The sequence below is a fragment of the Mesocricetus auratus genome, unplaced genomic scaffold (assembly GCF_017639785.1).
Source record: "Mesocricetus auratus isolate SY011 unplaced genomic scaffold, BCM_Maur_2.0 Super-Scaffold_100015, whole genome shotgun sequence".
In the NCBI taxonomy this organism is placed as follows: Eukaryota; Metazoa; Chordata; class Mammalia; order Rodentia; family Cricetidae; genus Mesocricetus; species Mesocricetus auratus.
Window position 1 is genome coordinate 16,604,872 of NW_024429198.1, and position 16,550 is coordinate 16,621,421.

The following is a 16,550-nucleotide window of genomic DNA, read 5'->3' on the forward strand; positions in this document are numbered from 1 at the left end:
CACTGCTGGTGGGAGTGCCAACTTGTACACCTACTTTGGAAATCAGTATGGACAGTCCTCAGGAAAATGGGAATCAATCTACCACAAAACCCAGCAATTCCACTCTTAGGCATATATCCAAAAGAGATAAATTCACACAGCAAGGGCATCTGCTCAACTATGTTCATAGCAGCATTATTTGTAATAGCCAGAACCTGGAAGCAACCTAGATGGCCCTCAACTGAAGAGTGGATAGAGAAAATGTGGTACATTTACACAATGGAGTATTACCCAGCAGCAAAATAACAATGGAATCTTGAAATCCGCAGGTAAATGATGGCATTGGAAGAAACCATCCTGAGAGAGGTAACCCAGTCACAAAAAGACAAACATGGTATGTAATCACTCATATATGGATTTTAGACATGGATCAGGATAGTGTCAGTCTTCACTTCCACCGACAGGGAGTCTGGGAAACAGGAAAGAATCTAAGAGAGATATGCATGTTACCCCAGAGAAGAGGAATGAGGCAAGATCTTCTGAACAGATGGGGAACACGGCAAGGGGTAGGGGAGAGTAGAAGTTAGGAAGAAGAGAGGGGGAGAAGAGGAAGAGAGAGTAGATCATGGGAGAACAGGAAGGTTGAGTGGGGGGTTGAATAGGGGGTAGAGGGAATCATAGGATAGAAGACAGATCAGGCACCAATGTGACCTCTAGTGATCTAAAGGGATGACACCACCTGGCAAGCTAAGCAATAGTGGAGAGACCTCCTCGAATGCCCATTCCTGATATTGAACTTGATGTCCATAACCACCCTGGAGCCTTCATCCAGTGACTGATGGAAGCTGAGGCAAACACCCACAGTTAAACACTGAACTGATCCCATGGAACTCAGTGACAGAGAGAGAGGAGCAATGAGCAAATCTGCAAAGAATGGGCTGGCAAAACCAGCAGAGACAACTGATCTGAACAGGGGAGAGCTCTTGGACCCCAGACCGACAGCTGGGAGGCCAGCATGGGACTGATCCAGACCCCCTGATTGTGAGAGTCAGTGAGGAGGCCTGGGCAACCTATGGGGCCCTGGGCAGTGGATCAGTGTTTATCGCTGGCATACAAACAGATATTGTGCATCCATAACACAAAGAGTGATGCTCTCTCAGCCTGGACTCTTAGGGGAGTGCCTGGACCCTGCCCTGAGTGAAATAACAGACTCTAGATATCCCCTATGTGGAATGGAAATGGCGATGGGTTGGGAAGCTGGGGGGTGAGGTTGGGGGGGTGCGGGAGGAGGGGCAGAAGAGGGAACTAGGGTTGACATGAAAAACAAGCTATTTAAAATTAAAATGATAAAAATATTTTAAAAAATAGAGACACATATTGCTAAATAACTATTTTACATGTTCATTGTCTTATAAAACTTAAAAGTAGCTACAACACCCAAAAAGCTAAGACCTATGTCAGCATTATATCTGGGAAATGACTCCCCAAATCCATAAATCCATGAAAACTTTTCAGATTTTTTCCAACCCACAGCCTAAATTATTCTAAAGCGAAGGTTACATGGTTTAGGTTCTTTCAGCTTAACTCTGTCCCATCCCACATTACATTAATAGTCCTGCTTCACCATCATCAGAAGTTAATAAATTGGTAATCTCTGATCTGGAATAAAGGAAGATATATGATTCAAGTGCCATTGTTTTTAGACAACTTACATCCCAGAAAAAGAAATGAATATTCTCTCTCTGACATCATGGTTTGCATAAGTTTTGATCTCAAAATATATTTGAGCATTTATTTAAAATTTAATGGACATTACTTGGAAGTCCATTCACTTAGCCTATCAGGAATCCAGAAACGTTTTATACAGGATCCCGAAATGACCACAACTTTCAAAAATCTCAGAATTATTTCATATCAGATAAACCCCAGCCACCACACATTCTGAAGAACCAGTGAGGGTATAAAAAAAGGGGTGGGGGACAAAACCACTCACCCAACAAAGAGAAGAACAGATAACAGGCACCTACAATTACAATGATCACCACACAGAGATGCCTATATGACACATTAAAGACAGTAACAACCAGGACAGTATGTCCTCACTGGTGTTCAGGACCTAAAAATGCAATATAGATGAAGCCCAAGACATGAACTCCAAAATTCCTGCAATTAAAATTTGGAAGGTCCTTAAAGATAAATAAATGCATTAATAAAATCTATGAATACACAAACAATGGAATGAAATGATGAAACAGTTCAAGACTTGAAAGTTAAAAGACAATAAAAAAAAGAAAATCCAAAATGAGGAAAATTGTAAATGAAAAACTTTGGAACTTGAATGGTAACCCCAGAGGCAGCTCTTACCAGCAGAGTAATAGAATAAAAGAGAAGGAAAAGTGAATCTCTGGCATTGCAAAAAAGATAGGAGAAATGGATAACTTGGTCAAATAAAATGTTAAAAAAAACAAAAAAAACATAGTAAATGGATGGTGCTAGCAAAAATTCACCCAGAGTGAGATAACCCAGACATAGAAATACAAATATAGGATGTGTGGTAAATATTCACTTATATGTGAAAATTAGCTGTTAAGTCAGTGATAATCAAGCTACAGTCCATCGAAACAAAGAGCGTAGGTACAGAATAAATGACTAAGTGGTACATATAGATTTTATTAGGAAATGGAAATAGAGTAGTTGTTATGGATGAATGAGGGCTGGAATAGGGGATCAAATGGGGACAACAGAGAGGAATGAAGAAGGTGTGTGTGGGGAAACAGCAAAAATTAAGAGTCCTTTGAGGGGTAGTATGGAATAGTAATATAGTAGAAGCTTTCTAAAACATTTTGGTCACATTTACAATTAAATGAATTATAACATGTGTTTTACATTGCAATTTTACTCTTCACATTTTATCTGAATAAATCTAGAATAAAATTTGAAACAATTTCATAGTATTTGAAAGAGGCAGGTATGTGGGTGGGATTTTTTATTTCTTAACTTTGTTTCACTTCAATTTGACCTCTGTTTCATGCTTGCAGTTGAAGTCTGAAGAAAAGACACTGTAAATTCAGCTCAAAAAGGGGTGGCAATTTTTTGAGGAAATTAAATTTCTGAACTTGCTTTCAGACATTAGCAGTGTATCCAAGTATACAAACATCACATAAAATGACAAAATTATGATCAAATTTTGTGTTTTCATCCATCATTCAAGTAATTAAAAGAAATGTAAAGCCTTATATATCTTCTGAAATCTGCATTTTTATTCACTGAGAAAATGAATACGGGTAATTATTATCTAGTGACTGATTTTATGAGATACTGGAAGACATTTTTAAAAAAATGGACATCTGCATTTTTACCGGCAATGAATGATAGTTTCATACATTGACATTTTCTGCAGAAGAAAACTTTTTCTAGTTTGATGAAGACATAGGAAAAATAGTATTTTACTTCTATTTGATTACTACTGAGGTCTAACAATGCTAAATACATTTTTAAACTAAAAATTTATGTAGACTCTATTTTATATTGTGTATCTATATGCTTAGTTTATGTATTCAATATTTTAAGAAAGTATCCCAATACACATGCAGCTCAGAGAACCCCAGCTTGCTATGATGTCAAGGAACTGGACATCATCTTGCCTCTGCTTGCCAATGTATGGAATTGCTTACATGATTCTCTATGCCTTTATATTTGTTAGTAATTATCCAAACCAAAGTTGTATTTAGACTGACTGCATTTTCCTCAAAGTTTACTATGACTACTCTGTAGCTTCTGGATACAATGCTTATTTCATATACAGATATAAAAATGGAGACATGCTATTGTGGTTAATATTCATTGTCTTGTGACTGAATTTGGAATCATCTAAGGAAGTATATCTACACCCGTGGGGTCAAATGGCCCTTTCGCAGGGATCACTTTATATCATCAGAAAACACAGACATTTATATGACAGTTCATACCAGTGGAAAAATTACAATTATGAAGTAACAAGTAAAGTAATTTTATGGTTGGTGCTCAACACAACATGAGGAACTTTGTTGAAAGGTCATAGCATTAGGAAGGTAGGATTTGCTGCTGTAAGACATTAGTGAGGCATGTGGTAGCATGTGTCTTTGATGCCATTTAGGACAGGAAAGGACTTACCTTGTTTATGGGTGGGATTATCACATAGCTGAGAACTCTACCAGGTTGAGAATGGAAAACGAAAACATGTAGCTAAGCATTGTTACTCCCTCGCTCCCTACTTTTGTCATGGCATCATAGGATCTGAGCGTCTCCTGCTTTCTCCTTCCTCATGAATTATACCATTCAAAACTGAGAAAAAACTACTACTCCCTGGAGTTGTCTAAGTCAGGTATTCTGGGCAAGGGGAAAGTGTTGGAATACTTACACTTAGGAGATTTTATTGTGTCTTTTGGAAAACAAGGATTTGTAAATTTAATTTGGCAACTCAAAGCCCCTGTAAGATAAATCAGCTTTTCGCCTCATGTAATTCCTTCTTAACAATGCCTACAGTCTAATTTTTATTCTTATTACTATCAGTAAATGTATATTTTATCTAAAAATACATATGCTTAGATTTAAATGTTAACTCTTTTGTTTCATAATGTAAAATTTATAATACATTCAATGCATAACAATGTTTCATCAACCCTCAAATCCCTTTGTTGTTTGTATTTCTTCCAGTGTGGTTATTAAACAATACTATGCTTCCTGTTTGAGATTACAATATTTCTTTGTCTCATTTAAATAGCTTTTGTGTTTGCATTTTCTTTCTAAAGAGTTACACATATTATATTGTGCTCAGTTATTACTTTAATTTTGTGAATAATAATGAATAAATAGTCAAAGACTTATGCATACAGTAAGTAAAGAATCAAAGGAAAAAGACAAATGTTGTGAGTAAATCTAGTACATACAATATCAAATCATATGTCTTTTGTTACAAAATATCAAAACACACTTATGAAAAGGTATAAATAGGAGTATTTACACCAAATCTTAGCAAACGGTTCTGCGAATCTAGTTCCTCTTAGCATCAGAGTAGTATGGATTACCAAATCTCATAGAAAGGTGTTACTGATTTATGAAGCTAACGATCTCCCTCACAAATTAACCATGTGACTTAGTACTTCAGTCAGCAAGGCATGAGATTTTTTATTAATCCAAGTATTTACCAAAATATGATTCTCTCATTTTTTATATGAGTTCAAGTATGTCTTCCTAGTTATCATAAGATGGTTCTAATAGGCAACTCTTAGCTTTTAAACATCTGTTTCTCTCTGAAATGTGTGAAATGAATCACAATTAGTAGGGTGAGGCCTATAGAAGGCAGATAGATGATAATGCTAGTGTCATGAAGGATTTAACAAAACCCAGAAAACAAGAGTGCCTTTCCAAGAATTTTTTTGGAAGCCTAATGGAAGTGGACCTTTTCAAACTGCCTATACAAAAACTTTATTCTAAAACATCCCAGAATACCAGTATAGAAGGAATTAAACTATTATTAAGCTGTCCATTTAACTGAACTCTGCCATAAATGACTCCTTTTCTTAACTTTTTATATCTTTCACTCTTACTCTGTGGCTGGCTCTGTACCTGGGTGGCTGGGTGACTCGCTGGCTGGCTGCCTGGTTCCTGACTTCCTCCTCTATGACTTCTACCTTGCTCCTACTTCCTCTTCCTGGATTTCTCTCTCTATCATTTATCTCTGTCTGCCAGCCCTGTCTATCCTTTCTCCTGCTTTGTTTTTGGCCATTCAGTTCTTTAGTAGATGATCAGGTGTTTTAGACAGGCAAAGTATCAGCTTCTCAGACTTAAACAAATGAAACATAATGAATGCAACACATCTTTGCATCATAAAAACAAATGTTCCACAGCATAAACAAATGTACCACACCTCAAAATAATATTCTAGAACAACAGCATTTTTATTCTTATATCTTTTTTTATTTTATTTTCCAGTTTAAATTTAGATAAGAAACAAGGTTGCTTCACAAGTCAGTTCCAGGTCCCTCTCCCATTCCCTCCCTTCCTCCCGAGCCCTGCCCCCCCCCGTTATCCCCTCATTTCCCCAGGGAGGGTGAGGCCCTCCATGGGGGTGTCCATAGTCTGTCATTTCATATAGGGCAGGGCCTAGACCCTTCCCCAAGAGTTCGGGGTGAGAGTGCACCTCACATTGTTCTATGGGAGTCCAAAGTCCGTGTGTATACTTGGGATGGGTACTGATCTGCTGCCCAAGGCTCAATAGATTCCCTAGGCCTCCTCACTGACACCCAGATTCAGGGGGTCTTGATCAGTCCCATGCTGGCTTCCCAGGCTGATGCCTGGGATTCAAGAGTTAACCTTTGTCTGGTCAGCTGTTTCTGGGGGTTAAACCAGCCCAGTCTTAATCCCTTTGATCATCAGTCCTCCCTCTCTGTTACTGGCTTTCTTGAGATCAGCTCAGTACTTAACCAAGGGAGTCTGCCTCTTCTTCAATCAGCCACTAAATAAAGTTTCTGTTTCCCAGACTCTCTGGCCATAGGATTGAGGGCTGGTACTCCGAGATCTATGTCTAAAATCCATATATGAGAGAGTACATGCCATGTTTCTCTTTTTGTGACTGGGTTACCTCACTCAGGATGGTTTCTTCTAGTGTCATCCATTTGCCTGCGAATCTCATGATTCCATTATTTTTTTCTGCTGAATAGTACTCCATTGTGTAGATGTACCACATTTTCTCTATCCACTCTTCAGGTGAGGGACATCTAGGTTGCTTCCAAGTTCTGGCAATTACAAATAAAGCTGCTATGAACATAGTGGAACAGACATCTTTGTTGTATGAATGGGCATCTTTTGGATATATGCCTAAGAGTGGAGTTGCTGTGTCTTGTGGTAGGTTTATTCCCATTTTTCTGAGGAATCTCCATACTGATTTCCAAAGTGGCTGAACCAGTTGGCACTCCCACCAGCAATGTAGGAGTGTCCCCCTTTCACCACATCCTCTCCAGCATAAATTGTCATTGGTGTTTTTGATTTTAGCCATTCTGAGAGGAGTGAGATGGTATCTGAGAGTTGTTTTGATTTGCATTTCCCGGATGGCTAAGGATGTTGAGCACTTTCTCAAGTGCCTCTCAGCCATTTTAGACTCCTCTATTGAAAACTATTTAGTTCTGCAGCCCACTTTTTAATAGGGTCCTTTGGTGTTTTGGAGACTTGCTTCTTGAGTTCTCTGTAAATTTTGGAGATCAACCCTCTGTCAGATGTGGGATTAGTGAATATTTTTTCCCATTCTGTGGGCTGCCTTTTTGTCTTGCTGTGTCCTTTGCTTTACAGAAGCTTCTCAGTTTCAGTAGGTCCCATTTATTAATTGTTGATCTCACTGTCTGTGCTACTGGTGTTATGTTCAGGAAGCTGTCTCCTGTACCAATTCGTTCAAGGGTACCACCCACTTTCTCTTCTAAGAGGTTCAGTGTGGCTGGATTTATGTTGAGGTCTTTGATCCATTTGGACTTAAGTTTTGTGCATGGCGATAAACATGGATCGATCCGCATTCTTCTACTTGCCAGTCTCCAGTTATGCCAGCACCATTTGTTGAAGATGCTTTCTTTATTCCATTGTATATTTTTAGCTTCTTTGTCAAAGATCAGATGTTCGTACGTGTGTGGGTTAATACCCGGATTTTCTATTCGATTCCATTGGTCTACCTGTCTATTTTTGTGCCAATACCAAGCTGTTTTAAGGACTATAGCTCTATAATACAGCTTGAGGTCAGGGATGGTGATGCCTCCGGACGTTGCCTTGTTGAACAGGGTTGTTTTGGCTATCCTGGGTCTTTTGTTTTTCCATACAATATTGATTATTGTTCTTTCAAGGTCTGTGAAGAATTGTGCTGGGATTTTAATGGGGATTGCATTGAATCTGTAGATTGCTTTTGGCAGGATTGCCATTTTTACTACATTGATCCTACCTATCCAAGAGCATGGGAGATCTTTCCATTTTCTGAGGGCTTCTTTAATTTCTTTCTTTAAAGATTCAAAATTCTTATGATACAGGTCTTTCACTTGTTTGGTTAGCGTTACCCCCAGGTATTTTATGTTGTTTGTGGCAATTGTAAAGGGTGATGTTTCTCTGATTTCTCTTTCAGCCCTTTTATCATCTGTATATAGTAGGACTACTGATTTTCTTGAGTTGATCTTGTAGCCTGCCACTTTGCTGAAGGTGTTAATCAGCTGTAAGAGTTCCCTGGTAGAGTTCTTTGGGTCATTGATGTAAACTATCATATCGTCTGCAAACAGTGAAAGTTTGACCTCTTCCTTCCCAATTTGTATCCCCTTGATCCCCCTTTGTTGTCGTATGGCAATAGCTAGAACTTCAAGTACCATGTTGAAAAGGTATGGAGAGAGTGGACAGCCTTGTTTTGTTCCTGATTTTAGAGGAATTGCGTTGAGTTTCTGTCCATTTAGTTTGATGTTGGCTGTTGGTTTACTGTATATAGCTTTTATTATGTTTAAGTATGTCCCTGTTATCCCAGATCTCTCCAAGACCTTTATCATGAAGGGGTGTTGGATTTTGTCAAAGGCTTTTTCAGCATCTAGTGAGATGATCATGTGATGTTTGTTTTTCAGCTTGTTTATATGGTGGATTACGTTGATGGATTTTCGTATGTTGAACCATCCCTGCATCCCTGGGATGAAACCTACTTGATCGTGGTGAATGATTGTTTTGATGTGTTCTTGGATCCGATTTGCCAGTATTTTATTGAGTATTTTTGCATCAATGTTCATGAGGGATATTGGTCTGAAGTTCTCTTTCTTAGTTGTATCTTTGTGTGGCTTGGGGATCAAGGTTATTGAAGCCTCATAGAAAGAGTTTGGCAAAGACCCTTCTGCTTCTATTGTGTGGAACACTTTGAGAAGAATTGGTATAAGCTGTTCTTTGAATTTCTGGTAGAATTCTGCAGTGAGGCCATCTGGACCTGGGCTTTTCTTGGTTGGGAGACTTTTGATGACAGCTTCTATTTCCATAGGGGTTATAGGTCTATTTAAATTGCTTATCTGTTCTTGATTTAGTTTTGGCAATTGATAGCTGTCCAGGAAGTCATCCATTTCCTTTAAATTTTCGAATTTTGTGGAGTACAGGTTTTCAAAGTATGACCTAATGATTCTCTGGATTTCCTCAGAGTCTGTTGTTATGTCCCCCTTTTCATTTCTGATTTTGTTAATTTGCATGTTCACTCTCTGCTGTTTGGTAAGTTTGGACAAAGGTTTGTCTATCTTGTTGATTTTCTCAAAGAACCAACTCTTCGCTGCGTTGATTCTTTGTATTGTTTTCCTGGTTTCTACTTTATTGATTTCATCCCTCAATTTGATTATTTCCTGGCGTCTACTCCTCCTGGGGAGTGTGCTTCTTTGTGTTCTAGAGCTTTCAGCTGTGATGTTAATTCTCTGGTATAACTGTTCTCCTGTTTCTTCATGTGAGCACTTAGCGCTATGAACTTCCCCGTAGCACTACTTTCAAAGTGTCCCATAGGTTTGGGTATGTTGTGTCTTCATTCTCATTGAATTCGAGGAAGTCTTTAATTTCTTTTTTTATTTCCTCTTTGACCCAGGGATGGTGCAGTTGAGCATTATTCAATTTCCATGAGTTTGTAGGTTTTCTGCAATTTGTGTTGTTGTTGAATTCTAATTTTAAAGCATGGTGGTCTGATAAGATGCATGGAGTTATTCCAATTTTTTTGTAGCTGCTGAGGTTTGATATGTTGCCAAGTATGTGGTCGATTTTTGAGAAGGTTCCATGTGGTGGTGAGAAGAAGGTATATTCTTTTTTATGTGGATGAAATGTTCTATAGATATCTGTTAATCCCAGTTGGGTCATTACTTCTATTAGACCTTTTGCTTCTTTGTTGAGTTTCTGTTTGGTATTCCTGTCTAGTGGTGAGAGTGGTGTGTTGAAATCTCCCACTATAACTGTGTGGGGCTTGAAGGCAGAGATGGTTATACCTCCAGCAGATCTTTAGTTTCTATAATTCTTTCAAGTATTATGGCATTTTATGGGTGTTTTGTTTGTTAGTTTGTTTTCTTTTGAGACAGGATTTCTCTGTGTAGCTTTGTAGACCCGGTTAGCCTGGAAGTCACAGAGATTTGCCTGACACACCTTCTGACGTGCTGGGATTAAAGGCATGCACCACCATCACCTAGCTGATGTTTTGACTTTTAAAACATGAAGTTGAATTTTTCAGACTCTTGCCTGTTGTTTTGGGTTTTATTGTTTCTGTTGTTAGTTTATTTGTTTTAAGCAGTGATTACATTTGGTGAAGGGGCTGAATGATGTTTCTATATTTTATTTTGTTAACTTTTTAAATGAATGAATGAGTGAAGGAAGGAATGAATGAAAACTTAACCACTAGAGTAAAGGTTAGCAATTGAACTGTAATTTATACCTGTTGAGAGAGGAGACATCAATTTTCTCCAATTGAGTGACACTGTGTAAGTAAACCACTATAGGGCAAATGTCGTGTTCAGGAGTAGCTGACCAATATATAATGAACCTTACAGACATTTTGTGTTTGTGCTTTTAGTTGGTTAAAATTTGGTTTGCTTTTGTTTTTTGTTTTTGTATTTGTTTTTCTTTTTGAATGTTTTATTTTGTTTTCTTTCTACTGCTGGTTTTATTCTTGTATTGGGTTTCTGCATGTTTTTCCAAAAAGAATCTAAAAGTTTGAGGGACACCGACAGGATCTGGTAGGATTCAGAGAGGGTAGACTATGGTATAAGTATATTTAAATTTCATTTTTCATTTTTTAATTTAAATTAGAAACAAGCTTATTTTACATGTCAATCCCAGTTCCCACTCTCTCCACTCCTCCCTTGCCCACCTTCTGACTCTCTATCCCATTCCATTTCTGCTCTCCAGGGAGGGTGAGGCTTTCCATGGGGAAATCTTCAAAGTCTGTCATACCATTCAGAGCAGGGCCTAGACACTCCCCATGTGTCTAGGCTGAGAGAGTATCCCTCTATGTGGAGTGGGCTTCCAAAGTCCATTAATGTATTAGGTATTAATACTGATCCACTACTAGAGGCCTCATAGCTAAAAGACTTAAGAGTCTCCATATATTTCACTACATTGCAATTTTTGCACAGATCCTAACATGTTTTGTTAGCTCATGATTTTTATATTGATAATTTTCTCTTTTTGCCTGTAGTTCGTGTGTTAGTAAAATTTCCTTACCCATATCCTGCTGTATGCTTCTAAAAGAAAAAATTTTAGGTGATTTGGTCCAGGCTTGTATGATGAGACACACCTAATTACACAGAAAATCAATTGTTTGCCTTTCTTGTGGGTATCATTTTATTTTAGAGCCTAATGAATTTTCTTCTCTATATTTGAAAAATTGTATTTTTTTGTATTTGTTGTATTTCCCACTTGATTCTAATGAATGTATATTACTTGTATACAACATATACAGGTATTTTTTTAGAAAACAATTTTCTTTGAAGATGATTAACAAAAAGAAGCATTGGCTTTTGCCCCTAAACTCTGGCAAAATATGTTTGGATTCTTATATCTCATATAATTTCCTTCCAATACACCTCTAATAGTTTTTTTTCTTTTACATTTCAATTTTTTTCTTTAAAAGGAGTGAGTTGTGTACAGGGGGGTTAAATGCTTTATAGACAAAAAACTGCGCTAGAACCAACTTATTCATCATCTTCTTCTTCTTCATCTTCGTCTTCCTCTTCTTCCTCCTCTCCCGCATCCTCTTCATCTTCCTCATCATCTTCTTCTTCCTTCTTTTTCTTGCTCTTTTCTGCCTTGACCACCCCTTTTTTCGCTACATCGGGTTTTCCTTTAGCTCTGTAAGCAGCAATATCCTTTTCGTACTTCTCCTTCAGCTTGGCAGCCTTCTTTTCATAGGGCTGCTTGTCATCTGCAGCAGTGTTGTTCCACATCTCTCCCAGTTTCTTTGCAACATCACCAATGGACAAACCAGGGTCTTCTCCTTTGATTTTTGGGCGATACTCAGAACAGAACAAGAAGAAAGCCGAAGGAGGCCTCTTGGGTGCATTGGGGTCCTTGAACTTCTTTTTGGTCTCCCCTTTGGGGGGGATGTAGGTTTTCATTTCTCTTTCATAACGAGCCTTGTCAGCCTTTGCCATGTCTTCAAATTTCCCCTTTTCTTTAGCAGACATGGTCTTCCACCTTTCTGAGCACTTTTTCGAGAACTCTGAGAAGTTGACAGAAGCATCCGGGTGCTTCTTGTTGTGTTCCTCCCGGCAAGTTTGCACAAAGAATGCATATGAGGACATTTTGCCTCTAGGCTTCTTAGGATCTCCTTTGCCCATGTTTAGATGATTTTCGTCCGCGAGGCACAGAGTCGCCCAGTGCCCGTCCGGCTCGCGCTTGCCCCGGCGCTGTCTCTATCACCTCTTATAGTTTTAGAGTGTGACATGTCTCATGAATCCCAATCAAGTCTCTACTTTCCAGAGGGAGTTTGATGCTTTTCCTGCTTCTTTAATCATAGGGATTTCCTACAAAATCATAGTTTATATTTTAAGTTCATCTCCAATAGAGTAAGTAGATGATCCTAAATGTTTTACAAATTGCTTCAACTCATATTTTTATTTATTAATGTTTTTCCTGCTTTCATTTTTGGTATCCAAATAGAATAGTATATAGCTATATTTTTAAATATTTAGATTAATTTTATGAATGATATAAGAAATAAAAATGCATCTTTATGTCATAACCAAACAGCTACATCAAGGATGGATTATAAGTGGTAACACTTAAAATCACTACATTGTCACTTTTCATTGAATAAACATTTATGCATTTTTATTTCATACATTAATTGCTTTGTACATTATTACATTATAATATTTTATTTACATTACAATAATTACTACATAATTTAGAAAAAGATATGATAGTATGTATAAATATGAATATATATGTAAACACTCTTTATGTGATATGCAACCAAATAAATACACTAATTATATAAAATTACTCAATCATATGTGCATCTACATTATATGTGTGCCAAAATATTCTTTCTATTTATATTTATGTTTAAGTATAGGTTACATATTTAGAATATTTACTGTTTAACATTCCTTCCTTTTAAACCCATTTATCATAAAGTTGTCAAGTTTAATATTTCACATTCATTTTCTTTAAACTGAAATGCAGATCTCATAACAAAATATGAAAATGTCTTCACGTGTTTTTCCAAAGAGAATATTTGCTGAATATATAAATGTAAATATTTCATTTACATTGTATTTGTACCTTCTAAGAAACATAAGGGACTCATCTTCATTTAGTTTCTTGATATATACTGCTTCGTTTGATCAGGAAATCATCTTTAAATTATAGTTAATCTGCTACTTGAACTGTATAATTTACCTTTTTAATCCACAGTGCTGACTGTTGATACATTTGCTCTGCTTGGTGCTGTGTGGGAAATGGGATCAGAGAGTATTAGAGCTTTTTTATAGTCTTAACAAAATGGAGAAAGACTTTTCAGAGAAATAAGGATTTCCCATTCATGTTGCTTACCTTTCATGGTTATCCTTTTTTTAAAAAATATTTTTGTTATGGGTTAGGCCTCCAGGAGATTTCTGCCTTCCATATGAACATGTTAATTGATATTGATAAGCTATGATCCACTTCTAGAAATTACTGTTTCACAGCAGACTTTCTGGTGTTCTGAGTCTTAAAACCTTTCTGTCCCATATACCGGGATTGTCCATGGGACTTAGGTAAGAGTATCATAGAGCTGTATCAATTGGGGCTGGTATCATCAAAATCCATTTATTTCTATATTCTTTTTAGGTGCAGTTTTCTGTGACAGTCTCCATTTGCTATAAAGAGAAGTTTATTTCATTATGGGCTAGGCAACCAGTCTTATTTGTCAGTATAAAGATAAGATTTAAATACAGTAAGGAATTATGCTTGTAATTGACTGCTGGGAGAAAAATACCTTCTCCCAGTGATGATCCCTCTTAGATTTTGTCTAGTACAGAGTAGCCAATCTTGGACAATATATATTTTACCAGAGTTTATGGGCAAAAGTCAATGCTTCTTTTTGTTAAGAGTCTTCAAAGAAAAAAATATACTAAAAAATGCCTGTATATGCGTATGCATTGTGCTGAATAGTTTTATGTCATCTTGAACAACTGGAGTCATCTTAAAGGTGAGAACCTCGATTGAGAGAAAATACCTCTATAAAATCCTTCTGTAAGAAGCTTTCTCAATTAGTGACTGACAGGTTAGGGCCTAGTCCATTACGGTGGCACCATCCCTATGCTCATGATTCTGAGTTCTGTAAGAAAGCAGAATGAGACAGACAGGATGAGCAGGCAGGTAAGCAGCACCCTCCATATCCTCTTCATCAGCCTCTACCTCTAGGTTCTTGACCTGTTTGAGTTCCTAACCGGGCTTCACTCAGTGATGGGCTGTTAGATGGAAGTGTAAGCAGAAATAATCCCTTGTCTCCCATAGTTTCTTTAGTCATGTTTCTTCATCAAAGCAATAGCAACTCTTACTAAGACACACACACACACACACACACACACACACACACACACAGGTACATACATATGCATGCAAGTAACATATAATCCAAGAAAACTAGCCATTAACTTGTGAGTGGTGGTCCATGTGAGGAGTTCCAGAAAAACATATATTAGCATGTTGAAAATGATTGTTTTGTATTAAATAAGATTTGGTCTATATCTCCATCCCTATCAGAAAAAAAGATAGCACATACTTATATTACCAGCACTGGCATCACAGATACACGAGTTACCCTGGCATTTGTTAGGCAGACAGGCTACACAAATATGAAATCTACAGAATTAGCTAAAGACACTAGGTAATGGGTAACAATAGGAAAATCTGGCTGTCAGTGACTTCTGCGCTCTGTAGCCAATGCAGATTTTCTAGTGACAGCCAAAGCACATGCATTCAACACACACACACACACACACACACACACACACACACACACACACACACTGCTGTACAAATATCCATGTTGTATGGAACTTAGTGTTCTAATCAAATTGGGCCTTGACAAATTTAATGTTTCCAATCCAAATTTTTGAGGCTTATTTCTTTCACAATAGTCACTGACTTAAACACAAATCTGATCAAATTCACTGCCAAGGTTATAAGTAGAAATTAACCTCTGAATTTTCTTGGTAGGAGGCATTTCCTTTCTCTAAGGTTTATTACCATAATTGGTAGAAAGGGAGTCCAGGAAGTGGGTGGATTGGCAGATTTGTCTAAAACTGTCTGTCTGGCTTTTCATCCTGGTGGGATGTACCGGCTCTTTGCTTCCATCCCGTATAGCACCTGGTCATTAGCTGAGAATTATGTGCCCAGCTTGCCACATCGAGGTTTAAATAATGCTTTCAGGATGTCAAAGAGCCCATAAAATTTTAGAGGTCAAGGGAGTAATGCTTAAAAGCATATTACTCCTGCAAAAGGAGCAACCGAGGCAATTAAATACCCTATACAACATGGCAGCTAGGATATTACCAAAGAAATGTAACTATGAGAACAAACTATATTTTATATGAGTTACAAAGAATGATGATGAGTCAAAGGGCCCTTACCATTGTGCCAAAAATGCAAAGCCCTTGTGTCAATCTTTTTGTTAAATAGTTTATTTGAAATTTCAATGACAAATAGAAGATGCAAGTTCTAAATAGGACTGACTTAAAGAAAACTTGAAGATCGATTAGAAAACACAAAATAACAAGCCAGTAAAAATTATAAAGGTGAGTTTTCTCAAGTTACCTTTTGAAACATAACAGTTTAAATACATATTTCATCTTAGGAAATTAGTTAAGAAATTTGAAGTTAAGAAATTAATGATCACTGGGCATGGTGACACATACCTTTAATACCAGCACTTGCAAGGTAGAAATGGGTGGATCTCAGTGAGTTCATGGCCAGTTAGGTCTATCTATCTTACACAAAAGTCCTCGTTAGCTAGAGTTACATAAGCTATGTGTGTATGTATGTATGTATGTATGTATGTATGTAGTATATAATATCTGTCTAACTTCACTTCTCTTATACATACATATATGTATGTATAAATAGAAAAAAGATAGATAGATATACATTGGAATGGTTTTAGGATAACAGACACTAAATTCATTTTTCCCATAATAGATTTTTATGTTCATGACTGAATTATATTGTTTGTTTTCATTCCTCTTTATTTTCTTTCAATAGAACTAATTAGTTTCATTTATTTGTACACAATATTGACAGATTACAGTTAAAGCCTGATTGATGCAATTAGTGTCATCGGGGAATTCATATTTAAATGCTCTTCAATTGTCAAAATAGAAGTTTCATTCCAAATTTGTTTATAATATGAGAATTATTTTAGATTAGTACATTCTAGCCTTCAGAATGACTAATTTGTAATTTTTGATTTTTTAAACATGAATAAAAGCTGCATGTGTCAGATGTCTCTAAGTTTCATCTGTAAGCTCCTGAGCTCCTGGGGTTAAGCAATTGGTCCCAAGCTGGTATGCTAAATTTTTGGAGGGTTT

The 16,550-nt window shown here is 37.1% G+C and overlaps 1 protein-coding gene across 1 annotated transcript; it reads right to left on the reverse strand.

Moving 5' to 3' along the window:
* Positions 1 to 11,579: 11,579 nt before the first annotated feature.
* LOC121144256 (high mobility group protein B1-like) lies at positions 11,580 to 12,388 on the reverse strand. Its single transcript, XM_040757553.1, has one exon. It carries the CDS (start codon positions 12,312 to 12,314, stop codon positions 11,670 to 11,672), a length of 645 nt encoding a protein of 214 aa, XP_040613487.1. The 5' UTR covers positions 12,315 to 12,388; the 3' UTR covers positions 11,580 to 11,669.
* Positions 12,389 to 16,550: the final 4,162 nt, after the last annotated feature.